This window comes from Chiloscyllium punctatum, chromosome 26, assembly GCF_047496795.1.
Source record: "Chiloscyllium punctatum isolate Juve2018m chromosome 26, sChiPun1.3, whole genome shotgun sequence".
NCBI classification, from domain to species: domain Eukaryota; kingdom Metazoa; phylum Chordata; class Chondrichthyes; order Orectolobiformes; family Hemiscylliidae; genus Chiloscyllium; species Chiloscyllium punctatum.
In genome coordinates, this window is record NC_092764.1 from 2,753,301 (window position 1) to 2,779,952 (window position 26,652).

The 26,652-nt window shown below is 43.4% G+C and overlaps 1 protein-coding gene across 6 annotated transcripts in view; it reads right to left on the reverse strand.

Annotated features, from left to right (window-relative positions):
• Positions 1-26,652, reverse strand: part of acsf3 (acyl-CoA synthetase family member 3) — a 76,118-nt gene that overhangs the window by 21,311 nt on the left and 28,155 nt on the right. For all 6 annotated transcript variants that reach the window (XR_011964223.1, XM_072595761.1, XM_072595759.1 and 3 more), the window contains 2 exons: positions 20,863-20,975; positions 12,805-12,931 (listed from right to left, as the gene is read on the reverse strand). Coding sequence is in view for 5 of the 6 variants with exons in the window: in XM_072595761.1 (XP_072451862.1) it covers positions 12,805-12,931; positions 20,863-20,975 (240 nt within the window). In the remaining variant the exon portion in view is untranslated. The remainder of the gene's footprint in view (positions 1-12,804; positions 12,932-20,862; positions 20,976-26,652) is intronic.

Sequence of the window (26,652 nt, forward strand, 5' to 3'; positions counted from 1 at the left end):
CTTCCCGCTCCTCCGCCCTTGAGCCCCGCCCCTCCAACCGCCACCAGGACAGAACCCCACTGGTCCTCACCTACCACCCCACCAACCTCCATATACAGCGTATCATCCGCCGTCATTTCCGCCAACTCCAAACGGACCCCACCACCAGGGATATATTTCCCTTCCCTCCCCTATCAGCGTTCCGAAAAGACCACTCCCTCTGTGACTCCCTCGTCAGGTCCACACCCCCCATCAACCCAACCTCCACTCCCGGCACCTTCCCCTGCAACCGCAAGAAATGCGAACCTTGCGCCCACACCTCACCCCTTAATTCCCTCCAAGGCCCCAAGGGATCCTTCCATATCCGCCACAAATTCACCTGCACCTCCACACACATCATCTATTGCATCTGCTGCACCCGATGTGGCCTCCTCTATATTGGGGAGACAGGCCGCCTACTTGCGGAACGTTTCAGAGAACACCTCTGGGACACCCGGACCAACCAACCCAACCACCCCGTAGCTCAACACTTCAACTCCCCCTCCCACTCCACCAAGGACATGCAGGTCCTTGGACTCCTCCATCGCCAGACCATAGCAAAACGACGGTTGGAGGAAGAGCGCCTCATCTTCCGCCTAGGAACCCTCCAACCACAAGGGATGAACTCAGATTTCTCCAGTTTCCCTAAGTTCAAGGCAGACTAGGAATGAAGCATAAAGGAAGGATAACTTAGGACATATTACGAGAGGTGATGGAAATCATGAGGTTAAGAAAATTAGCATTAATGTACTTTACCTGAATGCTCGGAGTATCAGTAACAAAGTAGATGGATTACCAGCAGAAATCATTGTAAATGGCTAAGATGTGGTAGGCATCATACAGACATGGTTGCAGGGGATTCAGGACTGGCAGTTAAACATCCACGGATTTACAACTTTTCGAAAAGTCAGGGAGGTGGGCAGAGGGAGCAGGCTTGCCTTGTTAGTTAAGAATGAAATTAAATCTATGGCATTAAATGATATCGGGTCAGATGATGTGGAGTCTGTGTGGGTGGAGTTGAGGAACCATAAAGGCAAAAAAAACCATAATGGGAGTTATGTACAGACCACCTTGCAGTGGTCAGGACCAGGGGTGCAAGATGTACCAGAAAATAGATAGGGCGTGTCAGAAAGACAAGGTCATGGGGACTTCAATATGCAAATTGACTGGTTGAATAATGTTGCCAGTGGATCCAAAGAAAGGGAATTTATGGAATGTTTACAGGATGGCTTTTTGGATCAGCTTATGATAGAGCCCACAAGGGAGCAGGCCAATCTGGACTTAGTGCTGTGTCATGAGCTGAGAGGGGTGAAATTAAACAGCCATGGCTGACAAAGGAAATCAGGAAATGTATCACAGAAAAAGAGAGCCTACTAAGTGGCCAAGAGCACTGGGAAATCAGAAGATTGGGCGGCACGGTGGCACAGTGGTTAGCACTGCTGCTTCACAGTGCCATAGACCCGGGTTCAATTCCCACCTCAGGCAACTCTCTGTGTGGAGTTTGCACATTCTCCCCGTGTCTGCGTGGGTTTCCTCCGGGTGCTCCGGTTTCCTCCCACAGTGCAAAAATGTGCAGTTTAGGTGAATTGGCCATGCTAAATTGCCTGTAGTGTTAGATGAAGGGGGTAAATATAGGGGAATGGGTCTGGGTGGGTTACGCTTCGGCGGGTCGGTGTGGACTTGTTGGGCCGAAGGGCCTGTTTCCACACTGTAAGTAATATAATCTATGAACTACAAAAACAAACAGAGGATAACAAAGAGGGAAATAGGGAAGGAGGGGATCAAATATGAAGGTACACTAGCCAGTAATATTAGAAGTGATAGTAAAAGTTTCTTTCAATACATAAGAAACAAACGAGAGGCAAAAGTAGAAATTGGGCTGCTCCAAATTGATGCAGGAAGGCTAGTGATGGGAGATAAGGAAATAGCTGATGAACTTAATAACTACTTTGTGTCAGTCTCCACATTGGAAGACAGGAGTAATATCCCAACAATTAAAAATAGTCAGGGGCAGAGATGAGTATCGTTGCCATTACAAAAGAGAAAGTGCTAGAAAAGCTAAAAGGTCTAAAAATTGATAAACCTCCTGGCCCCGATGGGCTACATCCTAGAGTTCTGAGGGAGGTGGCTGAGGAAATAGCGGACGCGTTGGTTGCAATGTTTCAAAACTCACTGGGGTCAGGAAAAGTCCCAGATGATTGGAAAACCGCTGTTGTAACCCCCTTGTTCAAGAAAGGATCAAGACAAAAGATGGAAAATTATAGGCCGATTGGCCTAACCTCAGTTGTAGGTAAAATTCGACAATCCATCATTAAGGATGAGATTTCTAAATTCTTGGAAGTGCAGGGTCAGATTAGAACAAGTCAACATGGATTTAGTAAAGGTAAGTCATGCCTGACAAACCTGAGAGAATTCTTTGAAGAGGTAACAAGTAGGTTAGACCAGGGAAACCCAGTGGATGTGGTCTATCTAGACTTCGAAAAGGCCTTTGATAAGGTGCCACACGGGAGGCTGCTGAGTAAGGTGAGGGCCTATGCTGTTTGAGGTGAGCTACTGGCACGAATTGAGGATTGGCTGTCTGACAGAAGGCAGAGAGTTGGGATAAAAAGTTCTTTTTTGGAATGGCAGCTACTGATAAGTGGTGTTCCGCAGGGTTCAGTGTTTTGGCTGCAGCTGTTCACTTTATATACGGATGAAGGGACTGGGGCCATTCTGGTGACGTTTGCCAATGATACGAAGTTAGGTGGACACAGAGGTAGTTCTGAGAAGGTGGGGAGACTGCAGAAAGATTTAGACAGTTTAGGAGAATGGCCTAAGAAATGGCTGATGAAATTCAACGTGAGCAAATGCGAGGTCTTGCACTTTGGGGAAAAAAAAATACAGGGATGGACTATTTTCTAAACAGTGAGAAAATTCCTAAAGCCGAAGTACAAAGAGATTTGAGAGTGCTAGTTCAGGATTCTCTAAAGATTGACTTGCAGGTTGAGTCTGTGGTTAAGAAAGCAAATGTAATGTTGTCATTTATCTCTAGGGTTGGAATGTAAAAGCAGTGATGTGCTACTGAGACTTTATAAAACTCTAGTTAGGCCCCATTTGGAGTACTGTGTCCAGTTTTGGGCCCTACACTTCAGGAAGGACATACTGGCACTGGAGTGTGTCCAACGGAGATTCACACGGATGATCCCTGGAATGGTAGGCCTAACATACGATGAATGGCTGAGGATCCTGGGATTGTATTCATTGGAGTTTAAAAGTTTGAGAGGAGATCTAACAGAAACTTACAAGATAATGCATGGCTTAGAAAGGGTGGATGCTAGGAATTTGTCTCCGTCAGGTGGGGATACTAGGACCCGTGGGCACAGTCTTAGAATTAGAGGGGTCAATTTAAAACAGAAATGAGGAGACATTTCTTCAGCCAGAGAGTGGTGGGCCTGTGGAATTCATTGCCTCGGAGCGCAGTGGAGGTCGGGACGTTAAATGTCTTCAAGGCAGAGATTGATAAATTCTTAATCTCGCAAGGAATTAAGGGATATGGGGAGAGTGTGGGTAATTGGCAGGGAAATGCCTATCAGCCATGATTGTATGGTGGAGTGGACTCGATGGGCTGAATGGCCTTACTTCCACTCCTATGTCTTATGGTCTTTTGGCCAAATCTGAATCTATTGTCAGACAGACAGAGTGAGTTCAGAGGTACTGGAGGGGTTTAGAAAGGTAGGCTGGGTGTGCTAAACTTTCATTTAGAACCTGATGCTAATTTCCCCATGATATAAAAAATTGGTCCTTGGGGGACTCCAGAGGTAAAGTTCGAGAAATGTCGAGGTGAGTCTGACCCTGCTATCAGCCTCCTTCATTTGAATGTGGGATGATATCCACACATCCACTCACTGACTTACAAATCAACTCACATTCAAGGTGATGCAAGCCATTCATACATTGGACTTGACAGACTCCCACAGGCTCATCCCATTCACCAATCCCCAATTCTCACCTCCACTGTAGTGAGAATACAAACATTGGCTACCAGTTCACAGGAACTTCAGGCCTGTGCCTTGTGTTGTGCACGAGCATGACACAGGCTTTGGTAAATAACAGCATGTTTGGTGCTTCTCTCAGCCTTAGTGTAAGTAATAGATACTAATACATTCTGCTGCTTTCCCTGACTGGGAGTCCACGGCGAATGAACACAGTCTCAGGATACAGAATAGACCATTTAGGACAGAGGAGGACAATTTCTTCACTTAAATGGTAGTAACAGTTGAATTCTGTAACATAGGAGGTTGTGGAGGCTGAGTCATTGGATATATTCACCTACATTTTCCTCCAAATCATTATATATTACAACAATAGTTATGGAGAGCGACAAAACTGGTCCACAGATTCAAGTTCTAAATTGAAGTAAGGCGAAGTTTGATGGAACTAGACAGGAGCTTGCAGGGGTTGCTTGGAGTAGCTTGTTTGAAGGCAAAGGGACCTCTGGCAAGTGGGAGGCCGAGAAAAGTGAGATAGTCTATGCGTTCTTGTGAGGGAGAAGGAACAGAGAACCCTGAATGACAAGAGACATTGAGGCTTTGACCAGAAAAAGGAGGTGTGGCTCAGGTACAGGCAGCAGGGATCAAGGGAATCCCTGGAGGTACACAGGGGATAGAGAGTTTACTGAAAGAGGAAATCAGAAGGGTGAAAAGGGGGCACGAGCTAGCCTTGGCCGAGAAGACTGGGATGAATCTGAAGAGGTACTTTAAGGATATTAAAGGAAAAGGGATAACTAGAGAGACAATGGGACCCTTCATGGACCAAAGTGAACATGTGTAGAACCACAGGAGATGGGTGAGGTCCTCAATGAATATTTCTCCTCTGTTTTTACAATGGAGAAAGACATGCAGACTCAGGAAGTTAGTGGTCATATCTTGGGGACAGTCCATATCACAGTAGAGGTGGTGTTGAATGTATTAGAATTAATGAAGGTGGATAAATCTCCTGGTCCTGACCAGAGATATCCAACAACACTGCAAGAGGCTACAGAAGAAATTGCGGGGGCCTTGGCTGATATTTCTGCACTGTCATTAGCCACGGGTGAGGTCCCAGAAGGCTGGAGGGTAGCAAATGTTGTGTCATTTTTCAAGAAGGGCTGCAATGAAAAGTCTGGGAACTATAAACCAGCAAGCCTAACATTGTAGGAGGTAGACATTAGATTCCCCACAGTGTGGAAATAGGCCCTTCGGCCCAACAAGTCCACACCGACCCTCCAAAGAGCAACCTACCCAGACCCATTTCCCTCTGACTAATGTACTTAACACTACAGGCAATTTAGCATGGCCAATCCACCTGACCTGTACATCTTTGGACTGTGGGAGGAAACCCATGCAGACACAGGGAGAATGTGCAAACTCCACACAGTCACCCAAGGCTGGAATCTAACCTGGGTCCCTGATGTGTGAGGCTGCAGTGCTATCCACTGAGCCACCGTGCCACCCTAGGTAAGTTACTTGCGAAGATTCTGAGGGATAAGATATATATGCATTTGGAAAGACAGGGTTTGATTAGTAGTAGTCAGCATATTTTTGTAAGTGGGAGATCATGCCTCAATTTTGTTAGAGTTCTTTGACGAAATGACAAGTTGATAAGGGCAGGGCAGTAGACGTAGTCTAATTGGATTTCAGTAAGGCTCCACTTGGTAAGCTGCTCTGGAAGATCAGACTATATGGAAACCAGGGTGAGCTGGCTATTGGTTACACAGTTAACTTGATGGTAGGAAAACAGAAGGTAATAATGGAAAGATGCCTGTCAGACTGGAGGCCTGTGATTAATGGAGTGCCTCAGGAGTTGGTGCTGGGCCCATTGCTGTTTTTTATCTATATCAATGATTTGGATGAGAATGTACAATGTGTGATTAGTAAGTTTGCTGATGACAGTAAAATAGGTGATATCGTGGACAGTGAGGAAGGTTATCAGAAATTGCAGCAGGTTCTTGATCAGCTGGAGAAGTAGGCCAAGATATGGCAAATGGAGTTCAATATAGATAAGTGTGAGGTCTTGCATTTTGGAAAGTCAAATCAAGGTTGGAGTTTCATGGTGAATGGTAGGGCTTTAAGGAGTGTAGTGGAACAGAGGGACCTTGGAGTTCAGGTGCACAGTTCTTTGAAAGTAAAGTCACAGGTAGACAGGGCAGTGAAGAAGGCTTGTACAAGCCTTCATCAGTCAGGGCATTGAGTGTAGAAGTGGGGAAGTTATGTTGCAGTTGTACAGGACGTTGGTGAGGCCGCACTTGAAGTACTGTGTTCAGTATTGATCACCTCGTTATAGGAAAGATGTTATAAACTGGAAGGAGTGCAGAAGAAATTTATGAGGATATTGCCTGGACTCAATGGTCTGAGTTACAGGGAGAGGTTGGACAAACTAGGACGTTTTTATTTAGAGCGTAGGAGACTGAGGGGGGAACCATATAGAGGTATATAAGATCATGACAGGCATAGATAGGGTGATTGCACTCAGTCTTTTTCCCAGGGTTGGGGTATCAAGGACTAGAGGGCATCACTTTAAGGTTAGAGGGGAAGGAATAAAAGAGAACCTGAGGGACAACTTATTTTTATACAGAGGGTGGTACACATATGGAATGAGCTGCCAGTGGAAGTGGTTGAGGCAGGTACATTAACAACATTTAAAAGGCATTTGGACAAATACATGGATAGGAAAGAGTTAAAAGGGTATGGGCCAAATGCAAGGGAATGGGGTCAGTGTGGATGGACATTTTGGCTATCATGGACCAGTTTGGCCAAAGGGTCTGTCTTTGTGCCGAAGGACTCTATGACTCTGAGAGGTCCCAGCAATGGTGTCTGCAGAACACCACTGGTCACAGAAAAACACCCTTCCACCACTACTCTGTCTTCTATGACTAAGCCAGTTTTACATTCATCTTACCAGCTCACTGCAGATCCCATGTGACTTCATCTTTTTTATCAGGCTGCCATGAGAGACTTTGTCAAAGGCCTTGCTAAAGACCATACAGACAATATCCACTGCTCTGACCTCAATCATCTTCGTCACTTTCTTAAAAAAAACTCAATAAAGTTTGAGAGACACGAGCTTCCCCACACAAAGTCATGCTGCCTATCACTACGTCCATATTGTACTAAATGTAAATAAATCCTAATCCTAAGAATCTTCTCCAATAACTTCCCTAACACTGATGGAAGGTTCGCTATTTAAGAAGGCAATAGGGATAATCCAGGAAAATACAGGCCAAAGGAACAACATTGGCTATTCTCCTGTTCTCTGGGACCTCTCCTGTGACTAAACAGAATACAAAGAGTTTCTACAAGGTCTCTGCAATTTCTTCACCTCTACCTCTCAGTATTATGGGATAGATCGAACAGGTCCTGGGGACCTGATGTTTTAATACTTTTCAAAACACCCAACACCACCTCCTCTTTTTTATATTGATATGTCAGAGAATATCAACATACCCTTCCCACACTCACTACAATAGCCCTGCTATTCTTACAATTTTTCCATAATCTGTCCACATATCGGTTCCTCTATCAACTGCTTGCTATTCAGAGGCCTGTCATACAACCCCAAAATGATTGTACCCTTCCTTTTCCTGACATCTATCCATATGGTCTTGCTGGATGAACACTCCAACACGTTCTCCCTCAGAACAGCATCTCCCCCCACCTCTTTTATATCCCTCACTACCACACCCGAATATTAAGTTGCCAGTCTTGTCCCTCCTCAAACAAATCTTTGTAATAGCTAAAACATTAGATACCTGTAATAATCGAACCTCTTAAGTTCATCTGCCTTAGTTGTCATATACCTCACATTAAAATAAATAAACCTCAAACCACCAGTCCTGTCATGTTCAATAACTTCTGTCTGTTCTTCCTCTTAGTCTTACTGGCCTCACAGAACACATAACGTAACAGTGCAGTACAGGCCCTCTGGCCCTCGATGTTGCGCAGACCTTTGAAACCATCTAATCTACACTAAAGAAAAAATGCTGGAAGTCTCAGCAGGTCTGGCAGCATCTGTAAGGAGAGAAAAGAGCTGACATTTCGAGTCTAACTGACCCTTTGTCAAAGCTAATCTAAACTATTCTGTTTTCATCCATATGTTTATCCAATGACCATTTAAATGGCCTTAAAGTTGGTGAGTCCACTACTGTTGCAGGCAGAGCATTCCATGCCCTTACTATTCTCTGAGTAAAGAAACTAACTCTGATATCTGTCCTATCTCTACCATCCCTCAATTTAAAACTTGGTCCCCTCGTGCTAGCCATCACCATTTGAGGAAAAAGGCTCTCACTGTCCACCCTATCTAACCCTCTGGCCATCTTGTAAGCCTCTATTAAGTCACTTCTACTCTAATGAAAACAGCCTTATGTCCCTCAGCCTTTCCTCATAAGACCTTCCCTCCATACCAGGCAACATCCTAGTAAATCTCCTCTGCACCCTTTCCAAAGCTTCCACATCCTTCCTATAATGCAGTGACCAGAACTGTACACAATACTCCAAGAGTTTTGTACAGTTGCAACATGACCTCATGGCTCCTAAACTCAATCCCTCTACCAATCAAAGCTAACATACCATACACCTTCACAACCCTATCAACCTGGGTGGCAACTTTCAAGTATCTATGTACATGGACATTGAGATCTCTCTGCTCATCGACACTACTAAGAATCTTACCATTAACCCAGTACTCTGCATTCCTGTTACTCCTTCCAAAGTGAATTACCTCACACTTTTCCGTATTAAACCCCATTTACCACCTCGCAGCCCAGCTCTGCGGCTTATACATGTCCCTCTGTAACTTACAACAACCTCCATCACTACCCACAACATCACCAACCTTACTGTCATCCGCAAATTTACTAACCCATCCTTCGACATCCTCATCCAGATCATTTATAAAAACAAACAGCAGTGGCCCAAAAACAGATCCTTGCAGTACACCACAAGTAACTGAACTCCAGGGTGAATATTTCCCATCAAACACCACTCTCTGCTTTCTTTCAGCTGGCTAGTTTCTGGTCCAATCCACTAAATCAGCCTCAATCCAATGCCTCTATCTTGTGCAATAGCCTGTCATGGGGAACCTTATCAAACACCTTACTGAAATCCATATACACCACATCAACCGTTTACCCTCATCCACCTGTTTGGTCACATTCTCAAAGAACTTAATCAGGTTTGTGAGGCATGACCTACCCTTCACAAAATCATGTTTACTATCCCGATTTAAATTATTCCTTTCTAGATTATTATAAATTCTCTCTCTTATAATCCTTTCCAAAACTTTGCCTACAACATAAGACAGACTTATTGGTCTATAATTACAAGGGTTGTCTCTCCTCTCCTGGCTATTGAGGGAGTGCAGCGTAGTTTCACGAGGTCAATTCCTGGACTACCTTACTCTGAAAGACTGGAGTGACTGGGCTTGTATACCCTTGAGTTTAGAAGACTGAGAGGGGATCTGATTGAGACGTATAAGATTATTAAAGGATTGGACACTCTGGAGGCAGGAAACATGTTTCCGCTGATGGGCGAGTGCCGAAACAGAGGACACAGCTTAAAAATACAGGTTAGACCATTTAGGACAGAGATGAGGAGAAACTTCTTCACCCAGAGAGTGGTGGCTTTGTGGAATGCTCTGCCCCAGATTCATTTAAGAAAGAGTTGGATAGAGCTCTCAAGGATAGTGGAATCAAGGGTTATGGAGATAAAGGAACAGGATACTGATTAAGGATGATCAGCCATGATCATATTGAATGGTGGTGCAGGCTCAAAGGGCAGAATGGCCTACTCCTGCAACTATTGTCTATTGTCCCCTTCTTGAACAAGGGAACATTTGCTATCCTCCAGTCCTCTGGCACTATTTCTGTAGACAATGACGACATAAAGAGCCACAGGCTCGGCAATCTCCTTCCTAGCTTCCCAAAGAATTCTAGGATAAATCCCATCAGGCCTGGGAACTTATCTATTTTTACAGTTTCCAGAATTGCTAACACCTCTTTATGAATCTCAATCCCGTCTAATCTAATAGCCTATATCGCAATATTCTCCCTGACAACATTGTCTTTATCCTGTGTGAATACTGTTGAAAAATATTCATTTAGTGCCTCTTCTCTCTCTTCGGACTCCACGTGCAGCTTCTCACTACTGTCCTTGACTGGCCCTAATCTCCTTGGATGCTGCCTGAAATGCTGTGCTCTTCCAGCACCACTAATCCAGAATCTGGCCCTAACCTTACTCTAGTCATTCTTTTAGTCCTGACACACCTATAGCAACCTTTCAGGTTTCCCTTGATTCTGCCTGTCAAAGACTTCTCATGTGCCCTCCTGGCTTTTCTTAGCTCTCTTTAGGCATTTCCTGGCTAACTGGTAACTCTCAAGCACCCTAACTGTGCCTTCACGTCTCATCTTTACACATGCCTCCTTCTTCCTCTTGACAGAAGATTCAACTTCCTTCGTAAACCACGGTTCCCTCACTTGACTATTTCCTCCGTGCCTGACAGGTACATACTTTGGAAGGACAAGCTCCACAGTTCAATTGTGTCCATCCCCTGCAGTTTCCTTTCTCATCCTATGTATCCTAAATCTTGCCTAATCGCCTCAGTCTCTGACTCCTCCTTGGTCTTTTTACTGCTCTGGTTCCTGTCCCCTTGCAACACTAGGTTAAACCCTTCTGGCTAGGCCGAGCAAATCTCCCTGCCAGGATATTGGGGCCCCTCCAGTTTAGATGCAACTGATCCTTCTTGTACAAGTTTAACCTACTCCAAAAGACATCCCAATGATCCACATACCTGAACCCCTCCCCCTCACACCAGCTCTTCAGCCACATATTTAACTGTACTGTCTTCTCTATTACTGGCACATGGCACAGGAAGTAATCCCAAGATTACAACCCTAGAAGTTCTAATTTTCAACTTCCTACCGAACTCCTTGAACTCTCTTTGCATGTTCCATATCTCTCTCTGATAAAGCAAATCTTAGCAGGACTTATACACTAAATGGTAAGGTCCTAGGGAGTGTTGCTGAACAGAGAGACCTTGGAGTGCAGGCTCATAGCTCCTTGAAAGTGGAGTCGCATAGTGAAGGCAGTGTTTGGTATGCTTTCCTTTATTGGTCAGAGGACTGAGTACAGGAGTTGGGAGGTCATGAAAGGTTCTTGAAAGGGTTCAGAAAATATTTATGAGAATATTGCCAGGGTTGGAGGATTTGAGCTACAGGGAGAGGCTGAACAGGCTGGAGTTGTTTTCCCTGGAGTGTTGGAGGCTGAGGGGTGACCTCAGAGGTTTATAAAATCGTGATGGACATTGATAGGATAAACAGACAAAGTCTTTTCCCTAAGATGGGGGAGTCCAGAACTAGAGAACATAGGTTTAGGATGAGAGGGGAAAGACATAAGAGGGACCTAAGGGACAACTTTCTCATGCAGAGGGTGGTACGTGTATGAAATGGGTTGCCAGAGGAAGTGGTGGAGGCTGGTACAATTGCATCATTTAAAAAGGCACCTCGATGGGTATATGAATAGGAAGAGTTTAGAGGGATATGGGCCAAGTGCTGGCCAATGGGACTAATTAGGTTGGGATATCTAGTTGGCATGGGTAAGTTGGACCGAACAGTCCGTTTTACATGCTGTACATCTCTATGATCTTTCTGCCTATTTTGTTAGTACCAGTGTGGACCACAACCTCTGGCTACCCACCCTCTCCCTTCAGAATACTCTGCCCACTCAGAGACATGCTTGATCCTAGCACCAGGGAGGTAACACACCATCCTGGAGTCTTGTTCACAGACAGAGAAACAGCTATTTGTCCTCCTGACTATACAGTCCCCTATCACTATTGTTTGCCTACATTTCAACTCTCTTTTCTATACAACAGTCCAGCTGTAGTGCCACTGATATGGCTGCTGCTTTCTCCTGAGAGGCCATCTCAACTGTATCTAAAACGGTATATTTGTTTGAGAGAGAAACAGCCACAGGGATCTCCTGCACTGCCTACCCATGCTTACTCACCTTCCTGGTGGTAACCCAACTCTTCTGTTTGTGCAGCCCTTACTGGTGCTGTGACCAGCTCAATAAATATTCTATCCACAACATTCTCGGCCTCTTGTGTGCCTCATAGTGAGTCCAACTGCAGCTCCAAAAATTGCAGCTGATATGGGAATATGGTCACCATGAACAGAGAAGTGTCCCCGATCTCCCACATATTGCAGGAGGAGCAAGATCTTTATCCACTCACTTGACCTACCTGTATCGCTTTGTAAGCTCCTTACCATCCACTGTAACATTCTGATAGACCCCACACCACTAACTGTAAGCATCTGATATAACTCATCTCCCTGTAATACTCTGACAGACCCCCACATACCTTACTGTAACACCCCAAGTACCCCATCAGTGCAACACTGATATACTCCACAATTCACATTGTAACACACTGTAACACAATTCCAATATTTCCGCATTCATCTCACTGTCATACTCTGATGAGCTAATTCATTTCACTGTAACACACTGATTGACACCACACCCTGCTCCGTAATACATTGACGTACCCCACATTCCTCATTGTAACACAATGATATAGCCCATTGTAACACTGTGATATACTCCACTATAAACACTCTGATACCTGTGGTACATTATAAATGACATTATGTATGTCTCCTGAATTACTATTGTAACCAATATCTGGTCTCATTTCCATGCTGAGTTCTAGATGATCTATGCCGGTCAATTAATCAATGGAAGGGTTACATAGCAAGGTAATACCACATGGTACCTGTCTTGAACCAGCCATCCGATGTAAATGATTCCTGTGTTTCTTTTGTTCTGTTCCAATATTCTCGAAACACGGAATTTCCTTTAACCAGCAGCTCTCCATCTTTGCCTTCCATTCCAGGCTTCACCTATCAAAACAAAACCATGGATTCAGTGCCAACGAGACATTCAATCCTAGTGCGTAATATAGAACATTTGTAACAAAGTGTCATTGCTGAAAAGATACCTGGTTCTGCACGAGAGGCACCTCCACCTGATCAACGTGCCCAAACGTGTAGACTTTAACATTGTTCAATGACAAATGCCTTTCATGGGTAAGTGAGTAAATAACATTTGGCACAGACCTACTTAGGGAGATATTAGAATTGGTGACCAAACACTTGGCCAAAGAGAGAGATTTTAAGGGTATGGAGGTTAATCTGATCTTAGAATAGGATAAAAGGCCGGCACAACATCGAAGGCCGAAAGGCCTGTGCTGTACTGTACTGTTCTATGTTCATTGAGTCTTTACATATTTTCCTGTGAAGAGACATGCTCCTTCATCTCAATCTTATACAGATCCTGTACACAACTGGCTCTATCTTAAGCTTGTGTCTTTTGTAAAGAATATCAGCTTGGCATATAGCAACACACTTCCACTTGACCGAGACAGTCATGGTTTCAAGGCCTAATCAAGAAACTAGAGCACTCATAAGACCATAAGATATTGGAGCAGTTAGGCCATTCTGTCCACTGGGTCTTCTCCACCATTCAATCATGGCTGATATGTTTCTCAATTCCATTATTTTGCCTTCTCCCCATAACCTTTGATCCTCTTTTTAATCAAGAACCTATCTCTGTCTTAAATACACTCAATGACTTGGCCTCTACAGCCTTATGTGGCAATGAGTTCCACAGATTTACTACCTTCTGGCTAAAGAAAGTTCTCCTCATCTCAGTTCCACAGGGTCATTCCTTCATTCTGAGTCTGTGCCCTTAGATCCTAGTCTTTCCTACTAGTGATAACATATACCCTCCATACCACTCTATCGGGCCTCTCAGGATTCTATCAGTTTCAATTAAATTAGAGGTTGATATTCTAACGCACTATATGGGAGTGCTGCACTGTTGAAGAAGCTATCTTTGACATTACATGCTAAACCAAGGTCTAATCTGCCAACTCAGACAAATGGAATAGATCCCACAGCACTAAATGAGTAACAGCAAACGAGTATACTTGGCTGATATTTAGCTGTGCCACTCAAACCTGAGTCACCAGATTTGAAATGTAAACTCTGCTTTCTTCCCACAGATGCTGCCAGACCTGCTGAGTTTTGCTAGTAGTTTCTGTTCTGTTATCAAATGGTAATTTCTGTTTGCTGTGCTGCTTCATTTGCTTACATAATGAGAGCTAAATTTCAAAAATAATTTATTTCCTGCAGTAATCTGCTATGTAGCTGACAGGTCAAACGCACAACATAAATGCAAGTTTTTTAAAAATTCCTGTATCACCTGATATTCGATTCTTCATTACTAAACATCATACTACAGAACAGGTGGTGCTGGAGCTCTTAAAATGCATACAGGTAGATAAATCCCTGGAACGAATCAAATGTATCCCAGAACCTTATGGGGAGCAAGAGAAGAGATTGCTGGGCCTCTTGCTGAGATATCATTGATAGCCATGGGTCAGGTGCCAGCAGACTGGAGGTTGGCTAATGTGGTGACATTATTTAAGAAAGGCTGTAAGAAAAAGCCAAGTTACTATAGACCAGTGAGCCTGACGTCAGTAATGGCTAAGTTGTTGGAGGGGTTTCCGAGGGACAGGATTTATATGCATTTGGAAAGGCAAGAACTGATTAGGGACAGTCAATATGGCTCTGTGTGTGGGAAATTATGTCTCGCTAACGTGATTGAGTGTTTTTAAAGAGGTGACAAAGATGATTGATGAAGAGAGAGCAGTAGATATTTTCTACATGCCTTCAGCAACGCATTTAATGAGGTTCTGTGGGTGGACTGTTAGCAAGGTTACATTACATAGATCCCAGGGGGAGCTAGTCATTTGGATATACAACTGGTTTGAAGCTAGGAGATGGAGGAGGGTTGTTTCTCAGATTGGAGGCCTATGACCAGCAGTATACTGCGAGGATTGTTGCTGGATCCACCACTTTTCATCACTTTATTTAAACAATTTGGATGTGAATATAGGCGGCATGACTAGTAAGTTTACAGATTACACCAAAATTGGTGGTGTTGTGGACAGTGAAGAATGTTATCTCCCACCTTGACTGGGTGGGCCATTGGGCCAAGGAATGACAGATGGAGTTTAATTTAGATAAATGTGATGTGTTGCATTTAAATAAGACAAATCAGGACAGGACTTATACAGTTAATGGTTCGGCCCTTGGGAATGTTGCTGAACAAAGAGTCCTAGGGGTGCAGAATTCCTTTAAAGTGGAGTCACAGGTACATAAGGTGGTGAAGGTGGCCTTTGCCACACTTCCCTTTGTTGGTTAGTGCATTGAATATAGGTGTTGGAATGTCATTAAGACATTGGTGAGGCCACTTTTAGAATACTGCATTCAATTCTTGACTCTACAATATAGGAAGGATATTGAGAAACTCAAAACAATTCAGAAAAGATATATAAGGATGTTTCCAGGATTGGAGGGTTTGAACTGGAGTGAGAGGCTGAAGAGGCCAGGGCTTCTTTTTCCCTGGAGCATCAGATGCTGAGGAGTGACCTTATAGAAATTATAAAACCTCAATGGGCATGGATTGGGAGAACAGTAAGGGTAGCAGGATCCAAATTTAGAGGGCATAGGTTTGAAGTGAGAGGGAAAGATTTGAAAGGCACCCAAGATGCAACGTTTTCACATAGAGGGTGGCGTGTGCATCGAATGTGCTTCCAGAGTTGGTGCTGGAGGTGGGTATAATTGCAACATTTAAAAGGTATCAGAATGGGAAGGGTTCAGAGGGATATGGGTCAAATACCGGCAAATGGGACGAGATCAGTTTAGGATATCCAGTCAGCACAGATGAGTTGGACTGAAGACCCTGTTTCTGTGCTATCTAACTCTGACTATGAATAGGAAGGGTTTAGAGAGATATGAGCCAAGTGTTGGCAAATGGGACTAGTTTGGGTTGGGATTTCTGGTCAGCATGAAGGATTGGACTGAAAGGTCTGTTTCTGTGCTGTACATCTCTATGACTCTATGAGTGGCCTGTTAGGCCATTTCAGGAGACAGTTGCAAGTTAACCACATTGCTGTGGTTCGGGAGTCATATGTAGGCCAGACTAGATGAGGCTGGCAGATTTCTGCATGGACATTCATGAAACAGAAGGGTTTTTATGACAATCAGCAATGGTTTCATAGTAATTCTTAATTACAGACATTAAATTCCATCATCTGCCATGGTGTGATTTGAAACCAAGTCCTCAGAACATTAGCTGACTCTCTAGATTAATAGTCTAGATATCGTTTCCCCTCATGTTGTCATGCCTTAAACTGTATGCACCCACAACTGAGCTTACAAAGACAAAACAGGCAATTCCAAGAACCTTCAATAGAACTGACTTCCTGAATTCTGATTCACATAAACTAAAGCCTTTTTATGAACTCCAGGAAAGCTGCAGTGCAATTTCCTGCAGAAATGGAGGGGAAATGGAGGCTGGCCATGGATGATAGGATTACTGGGGACGAGTGGACAGGCTATCTTGAACCTGAGTGGTGCAGCTACAGTTGAGAACTGTCTCATGATTGGGGACTGTAGTTAAGTATTATATTTGAAGAACGAAATCAGTACTCAGTGCTGGGAACCTGTGGATTAAATTGGAGGTTTTGGGAAGTGGCTGGGACAGTGACAGAAATAGGGGCGATTGGGATGTATTGTGTCATTATATCTACGTTCCAAACATGGACGAGTGAGGTGAGAGTGACTGCCCTTAACATCAAGGCCGCATTTGACCAAGCGTGGCATCAAGGACCCCTAGCAAAACTGGAATCAATGGGTGTTGGGGGCAACTCTCTGCTTGTTGGAGTCATACTTGGCACATAGGAAGATGGTTGAGGTTATTGGAGATCAGTCATTTCAGCTCCAGGTCACCTCTGTAGGAATTCCTCAGGGTAGTATCCTAGGCCCAATCATCTTCAGCTGCTTCAACAATGACCTTCCGTCCATCAGAAGGTCAGAAGTGGGGATGTTTGCAGATGATGGCATAATGTTCAGCACCATTCGTGACTCCTCAGATACTGAAGCAGTCTGTGTTCAAATGCATCAAGATCTGGCCAAGATCCAGGTTTGGCTGACAAGTGACAAGCAACATTCACATTTCACAACTGCCAGGCAATGAACATTTCCAACACTCAATGATATCACCATCATTGAATACCCTACTGTCAACATTCTAGGGGTTACCATTGACTATAAACTCAAGCGTACTAGTCATAAGAGTAATGTTACAAGAGTAGGTGAAAGAGTAATAATCAGTGACTAATTAACTTCCTGTCTCCCCAGAGCCCACTGCCATCAAAAAAACACAAGTCAGGAGTGTGGTGGACTACTCCCCTCTTGCCTGGTGGATACAGCTCCAAAAACAGTCAAGAAGCTTGACACCCCATCATCCAATACAAAGCAACCAATTTGATTGGCATTGTGTCTACAAATGTTCACTCCCGCCACCACCAAAACTCAGAGGCAACAGTGTGTACCATCTTTAAGATGCATTGCAGAAATTCACCAGTCTCTTTAGACAGCATATTATAGAGGTGGTGGTGCAGGACCTCTTAAAATGCATGAAGTGGATAAATCCCTGGTACATGAGTTGGTGTATCCTAAAACTCTGGAAAGTGAGGGCAGGGATTGTTGGGTCCCCTTGCTGAGATATTTGTATCATCGATAACCACAGGTGAGATTCAGGAAGACTGGAGGTTAGCTAAGGTGGTGCCACTATTTAAGGAAGGTGGTAAGAAAACGCCACGGAACTATAGACTAGTGAGCCTGGCATTGCTGATGGGCAAGAGTCTTGAGGGACATGATTTACATGTATTTGGAAGTACAAGGACTGATTAGGGATAGTCAACATGGGTTTGTGCATGGGAAACCATGTCTCACTAACCTAACGGAGTTTTTTGAAGAAGTAACAAAGAGGACTGATGAATGCAGAGCGGTGGACATGATCTATATGGCCTGCAGTAAGGTGTTTGACAAGGTTCTCATGGTAGACTGGTTAGCAAGATCAGACCATATGGAATGGAGACAGAACTAGCCATTTGGATACAGAATTGGCTTGAAAGTAGAAGACAGAGGGTGATGGTGGAGGGTTGTTTTTCAGACTGGAGGCCTGTGATCAGTGGTGTGCCACAAGGATCGGTGCTGGGTCCACTGCTTTTCATCATTTATACAAATGATTGGAAGTGAATATAGGAGGTATGGTTATTAAGTTTGCAGATTACACCAAAATTGGAGGTATAGTGAACAACGAAGGTAGTTACCTCAGATTACAACGGGACCTGGATCAGATGGGCCAATGGGCTGAGAAGTGGCAGATGGAGTTTAATTCAGATAAATAGGAGGTGCTACATTTTGGCAAGGCAAATCAGGGCAGGACTTATACACTCAATGGTAAGGTCCTGGGGAGTGTTGCTGAGCAAAGAGACCTTGGAGTGCAAGTTCATGGTTCCTTGAAAGTTGGGTCACAGGTCGACTGCATAGTGAAGAAGGCGTTTAGTATGCTTGCCTTATTGGTTAGTATAGGAGTTGGGAGATCATGTTACAGTTATACAGGACATTGTGTAGGCCACTTCTACAATTCTGTGTGTAATTCTGGTCCCCCTGCTTTAGGAAAATTGTTGTGAAAGAGTTCAGAAAAGATTTACAAGGATGTTACCAGGGTTGGAGGGTTTGAGCTTTCAGGAGAGGCTGAATAGGCTGGGGTTGTTTTCCCTAAAGTATTAGAGATTGAGGGGTGATTTTAGAGAGATTAACATAGAATATAGAAAAGTACAGCACAGATAACGGCTCTTCGGCCCACAAAGTTGTGCCGAGGATTATTCCTAATCTAAAATAAAAGACTATAACCTACACACCCCTCAACTCACTGCTGTCCATGTGCACATCCAGCAGTCGCTTAAATGTCCCTAATGATTCTGCTTCCACCACCACCGCTGGCAACACATTCCATGCATTCACAACTCTATTATTCTTATAAAACAGCCCAATGATTTAATATTACAGTCTATTTCTCCACCTTTTACTTGATGATAACAAGCTCAATGTTTGGCACTTGAGCACCTCTTCTTCCACTCCAACTGTAACTGAAGACAATGGGAATGTCACCCAACTTTCACCATGGATCCTGAGGCTTGTAATTGAAATAAAGGACCTAAATAAACAGGTAGCTGTTGTGCAATAACAAAATTTGTGGATAACATCAAATGGGGTAGGGAAGGAGGGCACTGCTAATGCTGGGGAAAAATACATGACAATATTAAAACACATGCAAATGAATTTCAAAATAACTAAGTGCCCAGTAATCTAGGTGTACAGGTCCTTAGATCCCTGAAAGTGGCAGCACAGGTGGATCAGGTGGTTACGAAGGTATACAGCATTGTTGTCTTCATTGGCCGGGGCATCAGATATGAAAGTTGACAAGTTATGTTACAGCTGTACAAAACTTTAGTTAGGCCATATTTGGAATATTGTGATTCTGGTCACACCACCACCAGAAGGACATGGATGTTTTAGAAAGGGTGCAGAGAAGGTTTACCAGAATGTTGCCTGGTCAAGTATGTTTTAGGTATGAGGACAGGGTGCATAAATTCAGATTGTTTTCACTTCCGAGGAGCAATCTGATAGAGGTCTACAAAATTGAGGGGCATAGATAAGGTGGATAGTCAGAGGCTTTTCCCAGAGTTGAAGGATCAATGCAAGAGGGCAAAGGTTCAAGGTGAGGGGGAGGGAAGTTTCGGGGAGAAGTGCTGGGATAAGTTTTCACACAGAGGGTGGTGGGTGCCTGGAACACACTGCCAGCAGAGGTTTTGGAAGCAAGCAATGTGTAACACGTATCTTCATAGATATGAATGGAAGGCACACGGAAGTATATAAACCGCATATGGGTAGCAAGCAGCAGATTGAAATAAGGATTAGTCGGTGCAGCCTTGGTGGCCTGTTCCTGCGCTGTATTAAATTGTACTGTATTGATGAATTTAGGTCAGAAGCAGAACATGGAGCCACATACTGCTTCGATAATATCCAAATATGTAATCTAAATAGGTTACAGCAGCAGGAGAATCTAGGGGTATAGATATAGAAACTCTACAAAGTAGGTTAACAAGCCTAACAAATTTCTGGAGCGGGAGAATTGAAAAGCAGAGTTTGAGGACTGGGCTCAGGTATGGTGGTCTTGTAAGAGACAATGGGACTAACTGGATTGTTCTTCTAAAATACTAAATGGTTTCCTTGTTTATTTTACATTACAATGACTGGAAAATACATAGAATATGGAAAGGTAAAAAAAAATCAGAATTTATGATGTGTAAATATCAGAAGGATTAAATAGGAAGGCTCTTTCTTCCAAAAAGAAAAGGATGCTGAGTGATCACTTGAAAGAAATCTCGAAGGTTTGATTAGGTAGATGTAGAGAATACACTGCCACTTGTAGGACAGTCCAAAAATAGACGTCATCTACATAAGATACCAAATAATCAATTCAGTGGAAAATTCAGCAGAAACCTTTTATGCAGAGTGTTAAATGAATGTGGAGAGTAAAGGTTTCAGAGATCAGTTGGGTCAAATGGGTCCAATTCTGCAAAGCAGATTCTCTATAATTCTGTGTAAATGCACCATAACAAAAACCAAATCCCCAATCCGGTCATCGCTGGATACACAGCACAGTGTACTATATAGTGACAGATTTACTGAGCATATGTGAAAATATACATATTAGTTAGGACTATCAAATTTTAAACATCCACAAGATGAAATGGCTCTGACAAAACTGGAAAAATGACAACATTTACCAACTTGTACACACCATACGTGTACCTCACAGCCTTACTGCCAGCTTATACTGTCCTCACCTTAGTTTCTCTACTGTTCCCCTCAGCGATGACAGTGTAGGAAGAATGATTCCTTGTAGCGTTTTCCATCACAATGCGCACCTCCATTCCAGGCAATGGGGTCCCAACAGCTCCTAAATTCAAAGCAAACACTGTGATAGAAGGGATACTGAGAATTCCCAGTTACCCCTTTTGACAATAACATCCTGCCAAAACAATTGACGATGAGACCCCCCATAAATACCACATTGCAAGAGATGAAAAAAAGCATTGAGAACACCCATACATTCAGAGATAAATAAAAAAAACCCTTGTAATGCCAGAGATTAATAAAAGCAGTGAGAACACTATCTAAATACTCCATCTCAAGACATAATAGGTATAAACCCATATATAACACCCTTTTAGACACATTAGGCAGTTAGAAAACTGCTGTAAATATCAGTCGAAGATGCAAGAAAAGCCCAAGTAAATATTAAGCTGAGATATAATAGAGAGCAAAAACCATTGTTAAAATCTCATTCCACCACCCTTTATAGAACACAGAACAGTACAGCACAGTACAGGCCCCTCGGCTCTCTATGTTGTGCTGACCTTTAATCTTACTTTAAGACCAGACTAATGTACATACCCTTCATTGTACTAACTTCCGGATACCTATTCTAGAGTTGCTTAAATGTCCCTAATGTATCTAACTCTACCACCACTACTGGCGTGCAGAGATAGAGGTAAAAATATGTAAGAGATCATAGAAAGATGTAGGAGGTACAGGGTGATGGTGATAGGAGATTTTAATTTTCGCAACATTGACTGGGATTCACTTCGTGTTAGAGGTCTAGACGGAGCAGTATTTGTAAGGAGCATCCAGGAGGGTTTTCTAGAGCAATATGTAAATAGTCCAACCATCCATACTGGATCTGGTGTTGGGGATGAGCCCAGCCAGGTGGTTGAAGTTTCAGTGGGGGATTACTTTGGGAACAGTAATCACAATTCCATAAGTTTTAGAATACTCATGGACAAAGATGAGAGTGGTCCGAAAGGAAGAGTGTTAACTTGGGGGAAGGCCAACTATAACAAAATTCGGCAGAAGTTGGGGAACGTGGTTTGGGAGGAGCTGTTTGAAGGGAAATCCACATTCGATAAGTTAGAGGTTTTTAAAGAGAGATTTGTTAGAGTTCAAGAGAAATATGTTCCTGTGAAAATGAGGGGTAGAAATGGCGAGATTAGGGAAACATGGATGACAGGTGAAATTATGAGACGAGCCAAGAGGAAAAAGGATGTGTACATAAGGTCTAGGTGACTGAAGTCAAACAAAACTTTGAAAGAATATCGGGAACGCAAGTCTAACCTGAAACGAGGAATTAAGAGGGCAAAAAGAGGTCAAGAGATATCCTTAGTGAGCAGGGTTAAGAAAAACTCCAAAGTCTTTTATTCGTATATAAGGAGCAAGAGGGTAAGGAGAGAAAGTGTTGGCCCACTCAAGATATGCGTGGGTAAGATTCTTAATGAGTACTTTACATCGGTATTCACCAAGGAGAGGGACATGATGGATGTTGAGGTTATGGATAAATCTTTGATTATTCTAGGGCAAGTCGGCATAAGGAGGGAGGAAGTGTTGTGTATTCTAAAAGGCATTAAGGTGGACAAGTCCCCAGGAATGGATGGAATCTATCACAGGTTCCTGAAGGAAGTGAGAGAGGAGATAGCTGGGGCTTTAACAGATACTTTTGCAGTATCCTTGAAAACAGAATAGGTCCCAGAGGACTGGAGAATTGCTAATGTTGTCCCCTTGTTTAAGAAGGGTAGCAGGGATAATCCAGGTAATTACAGACATGTGAGTCTGATGTCAGTGAGAGGGAAGCTACTGGAGAAAATACTAAGGGATAGGATATATATCCATTTGGAAGAAAATAAGCTTATCAGTGATAGGCAGCATGGTTTTGTGCAGGGAAGGTCATGTCTTACAAACCTAATAAAATTCTCTGAAGAGGTGACAAAGTTGATTGATGAGGGAAGGGATGTAGATGTCATATAAATGGACTTTATTTAGTAAGGCATTTGATAAGGTTCCCCATGGTGGGCTGATGAAGAAAGTGAAGTTGCATGGGGTCCAGGGTGTTCCAGCTAGATGGATGGAGAACTAGTTGGACAGCAGGAGACAGAGTAGCAGTGAAAGGGAGCTTCTCAAAATGGAGACCTGTGACCAGTGATGTCCCACAGGAATCCGTGCTGGGACCACTATTGTTTGTGAAACATATAAATGATTTGGAAGAAGATGTAGGTTGGCTCATTAGCAAGTTTGCAGATGACACGAGGATTGGTGGAGTAGCAGACAGTGAAGGGAACTGTCAGAGAATGCAAATAGATAGATAGATTGAAGAGTTGGGCAGAGAAATGGCAGATGGAGTTCAATCCAGACAAATATGAAGTGATGCATTTTGGAAGACGCATTTCCAGAGCAAACTATACAGTAAATGGAATAATCCTGAGGAAAACTGATGTACAGAGAGATCTGGGTATTCAGCTCCATTGTTCCCTGAAGGTGGCAATGTAGGTCAATAAAGTGATCAAGGCAGCATATGGCATGCTTTCTTTCATTGGACAGGGTATAGAGTACAACAGTTGGCAGGTCATGTTACAGTTGTGTAAGACTTTGGTTCAGGTACAGTTGGAATACTGCCTACAGTTCTGGTTGCCATGTTACCAAAAGGATGTGGATGCTTTGGAGAGGGTGCAAAGGAGGTTCACCAGGATTTTGCTTGGTATGGAGGGTGCTAGCTATGAGGAGAGGTTGAGTAGATTAGGATTATTTTCATTGGAAAGGAGGAAGTTGGGGGGGGGGGGGGGGGGGGAGGAGGGAGAGAAGAGCTGACTGAGGCCTACAAAATCACGAGAGATGTAGATAGGATGGATAGCAAGAAACTCTTTCCCCAGAGTGGAGGACTCAATCACTAGGGGTCACGAGTTCAAAGTGAGAGGGGAAAAGCTTAGGGAAGATATATGTGAAAGGTTCTTTACGCAGAGGGTGATGGGCGTCTGGAATGCGTTGCCAACAAAGGTCGTAGGGGTGGGAATGATAGCACATTGCAAGAGATACAAAAAGCATTAAGAATACCCATATATTCCAAGATAAATCAGAAAAAACCCTTATAATGCCAGAGATTAATAAAAGCAGTGAGAACACCATTTAAATAATCCATTTTAAGGTGTAAACCCATATATAATACCCTTTTAGATACATTTGGCAGTTGGAATGATATTTACAGCAGTTTAAGATACAAGAAAAACCCAAGTAAATATTAAGCTGAGATATAATAGAGAGTGAAAACCATTGTTAAAATCCTATTCTACCATCCTTTATAGAACACAGAACAGTACAGTCCCCTCGGCTCTCGATGTTGCGCTGACCTTTAATCTTACTCTAAGATCAGACTAATGTACATACTGTTCATTGTACTAACTTCCGAATACCTATTCAAGAGTTGCTTAAATGTCCCTAATGTATCTAACTCTACTATTACTAATGCATTCCATGCACCCACCACTCTCTGAGTAAAGAACCTACCTCTGACATCTCCTTAAATCTTCCTCCAATTACCTTAAAATTATGCAACTTTGTGATAGGCATTTCTGCCCTGGGAAAAAGTCTCTGGCTATCCACTCTACTAATACCTTTCATCGTTTTGTACACCTCTATCAAGTCACCGCTCATACTTCTTCACTCCAATGAGAAAAGCACTAGCTCCCTCAACCTCTCTTCATAAGACATGCCCTCTAGTCCAGGCAGCATCCTGATAAACCTCCTCTGCACATCCTTCCTATAAGGAGGCAACCAGAACTGAACACAATATTCTAAGTGTGGTCTAACCAGGGCTCTATAGAGCTACAGCATAACCTCACGGCTCTTAAACTCAATCCCCCTGCTAATGAAAACCAACACACCATATGCCTTCTTAACAACCTTGTCAACTTGGGTGACAACTTTAGGGACCTATGGACGTGAACCTCAGGATCCCTCTGTTCCTCCACACTGCCAGGAATCCTGCCTTTAACCTGTATTCTGCATTCAAATTCAACCTTCCAAAATGAATCACTTCACACTTTTCCAGGTTGAACTCCATCTGCCACTTATCAGTCCAGCTCTGCATCCTGTCAATGTCCTGTTGCAACGTACAACAGCCCTCCACATGATCCACAACTTCACTAACCTTAGTGTCATCAGCAAACTTACTAACACACCCAGTAATTTATAAAAATCACAAAGAGCAGAGGTCTCAGAACAGATCCCTGAGGAACGCCATCGGTCACTGAGCTCCAGGCGGAATACTTTCCATCTACCACCACCCTCTGTCTTCTATGTGCCAGCAAATTCTGTATCCAGACAGGCACATTTCCCTGTATCCCATGCCTCCTTACTTTCTGAATCAGCCTACCATGGAGAATCTTATCAAACGCCTTGCAAAAATCCATATACACCACATCCAATGCTCTACCTTCATCAACATGTTTTGTCACATCCTCAAATAATTCAATAAGACTTGAGAGACATGACCTGCCCTTTACGTAGCCATGCTGACTATCTCTAATCAAACTATGGTTTTCCAAATAATCATAAATCCTGTCTCTCAGAATCCTCTCCAATATTTTGCCCACCACCAACACAAGACTGACTGGTTTATAATCCCTCTTTCTTTTCTTGAACAAGGGAATAACATTTGCCACCCTCCAATCATCTGGTACTACTCCAGTGGACAGTGAGGATGCAAAGATCATTGCCAAAGGAGCAGCAATCTCTTCCCTTGTTTCCTGTAGTAACCTAGGATGTATCCCATCTGGCCCAGGATATTTATCTATGGTTATGTTCCTCAAATTTTTCAGCACAACCTCCTTCCTAACAGAATCCTGTTTTAGCATACAGCCTGTTTCACGCTGTCCTCAGAAACATCGAGGACCCTCTTGGTAGTGAATACTGAAGCAAAGTATTCATTAAGGGCCTCCCCTACTTCCTCAGACTCCAGATGCACGTACCCTCCACTATCCCTGATCAGCCCTACCCTCATTCTGGCCATCCTCTTGTTACTCATAAGTCTGGAAGGCCTTAGGGTTTTCCTTTAATCCTATCTGCTAAAGCTTTTCCATGCCCCATTCTAGCTCTCCTAAATCCATTCTACAGTTCCTTTCTGGTTACCTTGTAACTCTGCAGAGCCCGGTCTGATCCTTGCCTCCTCAACCTTAAGCAAGCTTCTTTCTTCCTTTTGACTAGATGTTCCACATCCCTTGTCACCCAAGGTTCTTTCAACCTACCATCCCTTCCTTGCCTCAGTGGGACAAACCTATAAAGCACTATGAGCAGGTGCTTCCTAAACAACCTCCACATTTCTGTTGCGCATTCCCCGGAGAACATTGGTTCCCAATTGAGACGCCCAGTTCCTGTGTAATAGCATTTTAATTCCCACTCCCTCAATTCAATACTTTCCCATACCATCTGCTCCTATTCCTCTCCATGAATATAGTAAAGGTCATGGAGTTGTGATCACGATCACCAAAATTCTCTCCCACCGAAAGATCTGACATCTTGCATGGTTTGTTGCCAAGCACCAAATCCAATATGGCTTCCCCTCCAGTAAGCCTATCAACACATGTTGTTGGGAACACTTCCTGAACACACTTGACAAAAACTGCTGAACTCAAACTATTTGAACTAACAAAATTCCAATCAATATTAGCGAAGTTAAAGTCACCCATGACAACAACCCTGTTCCTTCTCAAAATTTCTAAAATCTGCCGCTCTGTGTCTCTGTTAATTTTGGG